The sequence below is a fragment of the Clupea harengus genome, unplaced genomic scaffold, assembly GCF_900700415.2.
Source record: "Clupea harengus unplaced genomic scaffold, Ch_v2.0.2, whole genome shotgun sequence".
Classification (NCBI taxonomy): Eukaryota; Metazoa; Chordata; class Actinopteri; order Clupeiformes; family Clupeidae; genus Clupea; species Clupea harengus.
The window spans coordinates 7758-11565 of NW_024880770.1; the positions used below are offsets into that span (position 1 = coordinate 7758).

General features: G+C 42.8%; 1 protein-coding gene across 1 annotated transcript; it reads right to left on the bottom strand.

The window, feature by feature from the left end:
• Nucleotides 1–846: 846 nt before the first annotated feature.
• LOC122132604 (integrin alpha-X-like) lies at nt 847–3643 on the bottom strand (the record flags this gene model as incomplete). The annotated part of the gene is made up of 5 exons (XM_042707273.1): nt 847–924; nt 1358–1489; nt 2237–2385; nt 3193–3338; nt 3510–3643. Coding segments are annotated over 5 exons (639 nt in total), but the record flags the coding sequence as incomplete, so codon positions are not given.
• Between the last annotated feature and the right edge of the window lie 165 nt (nt 3644–3808).

Genomic DNA, 3808 nt, shown 5'->3' on the forward strand with positions numbered 1-3808 from the left:
TCTTAAGAACCCTTCTACGAGGAGTCTTTACCAAAAAGAGGAACTCCTTGCTTATAAAATGGTTCTTCTCAGTCCCCTGCTGGTCAAATGCGTGTGGTGCAAGGCTATGACATCCTCAATATGAATTACTGTCAATTCAGGTTTGAATTGTGTTTTCACCCCCCAGTGAGAGTGTCGTCTTGATATTCATTTCGGTTTCATGAGCTTGCTGCATTTTGAGCCACAGATTTAGTGGTGTTTGCAGTGTATCAGTAAACCAGCTGCAGACATACACAGCTGCAACATCTACAGTGTCTCTGTTCTCTCTACTTCACGTTGCTTAGGGTTGCTAGTGGTGGTACAGTGGTTAGTGTCACCGCTTTCTAAATGTGGTCGTTCATTTGCTACAAAAGTGTCTGCTACATAATCTTTACCTGTTACTTTACTTTCTCTTCATGTTCCCACTAAGCTGTTCTACAACCAATACTTTCAACGCTGGCACTCTCCATTTTTATCCACTATCAATCTGATGTATCCTTGAGTGTATGTATACGTATATACAGCATGAATGCCAATATTAGTTATACTGATGCGTGTATGAATTCATCTGCTTGTTTCTTATTCTCGCCTTAGTGCTTGCTCCAGGCAGGTTCAGGCTCTGGGGTCTGTGAAGCGTCTACACACTATTTCAAGTGCTACTGGTGCTATATAAATACTACTGAACTGAACACTCCACAAATGTATAATGTAACTTTCAGTACCACCATCTGGTGGAGGTACACATCCTATTCATGAGATGCAACAATGATTGATGATCCACATACAATTTACACAGTTATTGGAGAGCCTTCTTTGATCTTTGCAGACTTACCCAGAAAAGTTAATGTCAACTCGTACGTCGTCTTCACAGACTTTGTCTTCTCCACAGTCGATCTCAAAATTTAACTGTGGCACATAAATCAGTTGGGCTCAGACAACAAACTGACATATAAGGCTATTAGTTATGACAACAAACAGGCCTTGAAAAAGTAAAATCCCTATTGGTACAGCACTTACCTCTTGGTGATACTCACATGCGAAAACATTTACATTTAGTCATTTAGCAGACGCTTTTTTCCAAAGCGACATACAAGGGAGAGAACAATCAAGCTACGAGCAATAGTGACCTAGTGTAACAATAAATACTATTTTTAATAAGAAATAGAAAAAAAGTGCAGGAATGTAACTTCTGTAAGTGCAAGTTAAGTACTAGAGCTTCCTAAAAAACATCGAAACATTATAAAACCTTAGTCCATGTAGAGTGCCATGTTAATAGGTTTAACTTAACAAAACAACAAAGAGTAATGATGTCTATTAATGAAAAAACTGTTGTTATCACCTTGTGGTCTGTGACTTTACTGGAGCCGCTGGCCAGCTGTGGTACCAGGCCGTCTGCAGTCTGTATAGGAACCCCCTCAAAGTAGACGATCACCTGGACGTCCACAGGACTCAGAGCGTCCTCAAGTGAGCACTGGAGGAGACAGGGAGCCGGGGGTGGAGGTGGGATGGTTATTTATGACATTAACACATGTAGCGTTTGCTATGTATCCGACATTAAGCATGATTGTCTTGACCACATCAGAAATTCATCCAAATCATATGCATTTATAGCCTGGATGCCAGACGAACTTAGCCCCGCCCACAAAATGTTAGGTTGGGAAGTTCGGTCTGGTGTCGCTCCATTGGGGAGAAACTATCTCCTCACAAAAATCTGTGAGGAGATAGATAGACCAATCAAATTGTCAGGGCGGGCTTTATACGATGATGGACAGATGATCAACCGTAACGTAATCAACCACGTCACCAAAGAGCTTTTGGGGTGAATTCGTTTTCAACAAACATGGCTGCCGTTGGAGAGCTGAAATGTGGAGATTCGAGTCTGTTTTAGAAGACATTGACAGCACATTCATTTTGAAAGAGGAACAGAGAAACGCGATCAAGGCATTTGTCAATCGAAAAGATGTTTTTGCCGTCCTTCCTACGGGATCCGGTAAAAGTTTAATGTATCAGCTGGCCCCATGGTCTACGTTATGGTCATACTACGTTGCTCTGATTGGTTCTAGATATATCCAATTGAGCAAAGAGGCATTTTTTTTCCTGGTTCGGATGAAACACGTCCCATAATCACAGCCCAACGGCGCGGTATCAGACTCATATTCTGACTAGAATTATGAGTATGACATCGTCAGGCTAATGCATTTAAGGACTACAGACTAACCTGCACAAAGAAAGGATGCTGGGCACAGTGTTCTTGTAGTGACACTGAGGACTGGAAGTTTTTCTCTTTTTCATTGGCCGTGAAGTAGGCGCGAGTCCGTTGCCGGACGTAATCCAGCTTCAGGGTGTAGCTGAGTTCTGCTTGCAGGTCTGAAAGAAGAACAAGCTCTCAGTCAGTGCCATCTTTTACACCTCTTAGTCAGCCAGCACACATTTGCTGGAGTGTCAAAGTCAGCGATGGCTTCTTTTGATGAGGATTTTGTAACGTCAATCTCACAAATCTCACAATCTCACAGTGAGGATGCTAGTCAGTAAACTCCAGTGTAAGAACTGAAAGTGGGTATAAGATTGTGCATTCATAGCAGAAAAAAGTCAACTCTAGAGAAACTCTAGAGCCATTAAGTGTGTCTAAACAATACATCTAAACGGTCTGAACTTGGTGCGTCTGAGCGGTCTGAACTTGGTGTGTCTGATTGTTAAATTCAATTCCATTTCCTGTATGTTTCTTGGAATCACGTATGGATCATGTACATATGCTACATCACACATATGTACATATGTTATATGCTCTGATACGTGTATGAATCCATCCGTTTGCCCCTGATTCTCTCTTCTCCTTATCTCCTCCCTTCCCTTCTGCCCCCATCCCCCTTTACTTTTCTATCTCCATCTCTCTACCTGTCCCCTCTCAAGCAGATGGGTTCCTCTTTTTGAGCTGAGGTTCCTGTTAGAAGCCTGACACAGATAGGTTCTGCTCAAGGTTCCAGTCACCTTAGTGCTCTAGGGGGTTCAGGCTCTGGGCTCTATAAAGTGCCTAGAGACAATTTCAATCGATACTGGCGCTATATAACTACTAATTGAATTTAAAGGTTTTTTTTCCTGACATGCACAAAATGAGAAAGGAATAATGTGCATGTTTTGAAGATGATGCTTTGACGCAGCATGTGATTACTGTACCTTTGAAGATGTCATTAGTGGCCTTGGTCATGCTGAAACACACTGATGCTGTGATCTGTTGGAAATCCGTGCAGCCAGAGATAGAGGTGGGGATTTTGGGTGGGGTAAAGGTCACTCTGGTCACCATGGATACGATGGGCCTGGACCTGACCATCAGAACACAAATACAACAATCATCTCAGAAACACACACATGCATACTCCCTAACATACACACACACACACAATTATTTATGTCACACCAAGCAACAATATGGTTGTGTGGGTGAATGTGTATGAGCACAACTGGTTGTGTAGGGATGCGGGAGCATGATTAACCTGAGCAGCAGAACCGCTCCTTTGGACCCGACTGCAATGTCAGGAAGCCCGTCTCCACTCTGATCCAAAGCAGACTGGGCCACAGTCAGGCCAAAGAACCGCAGTCCGGACCGCACAGATGAACCTGCAATCCTCTATCATGGACAACGCAACAGAAAGAGAGTTCAACAGATGTACTGATAATCACATCACTTAGCTGTTTTCTTCAGTTTTTTTACCAAGGTAACAAACATGTTTATTTGTTTCCACTGTGGTTTCCTGTTACAAAGACACATTCTGCACAGGCCAATGCTGCAGTA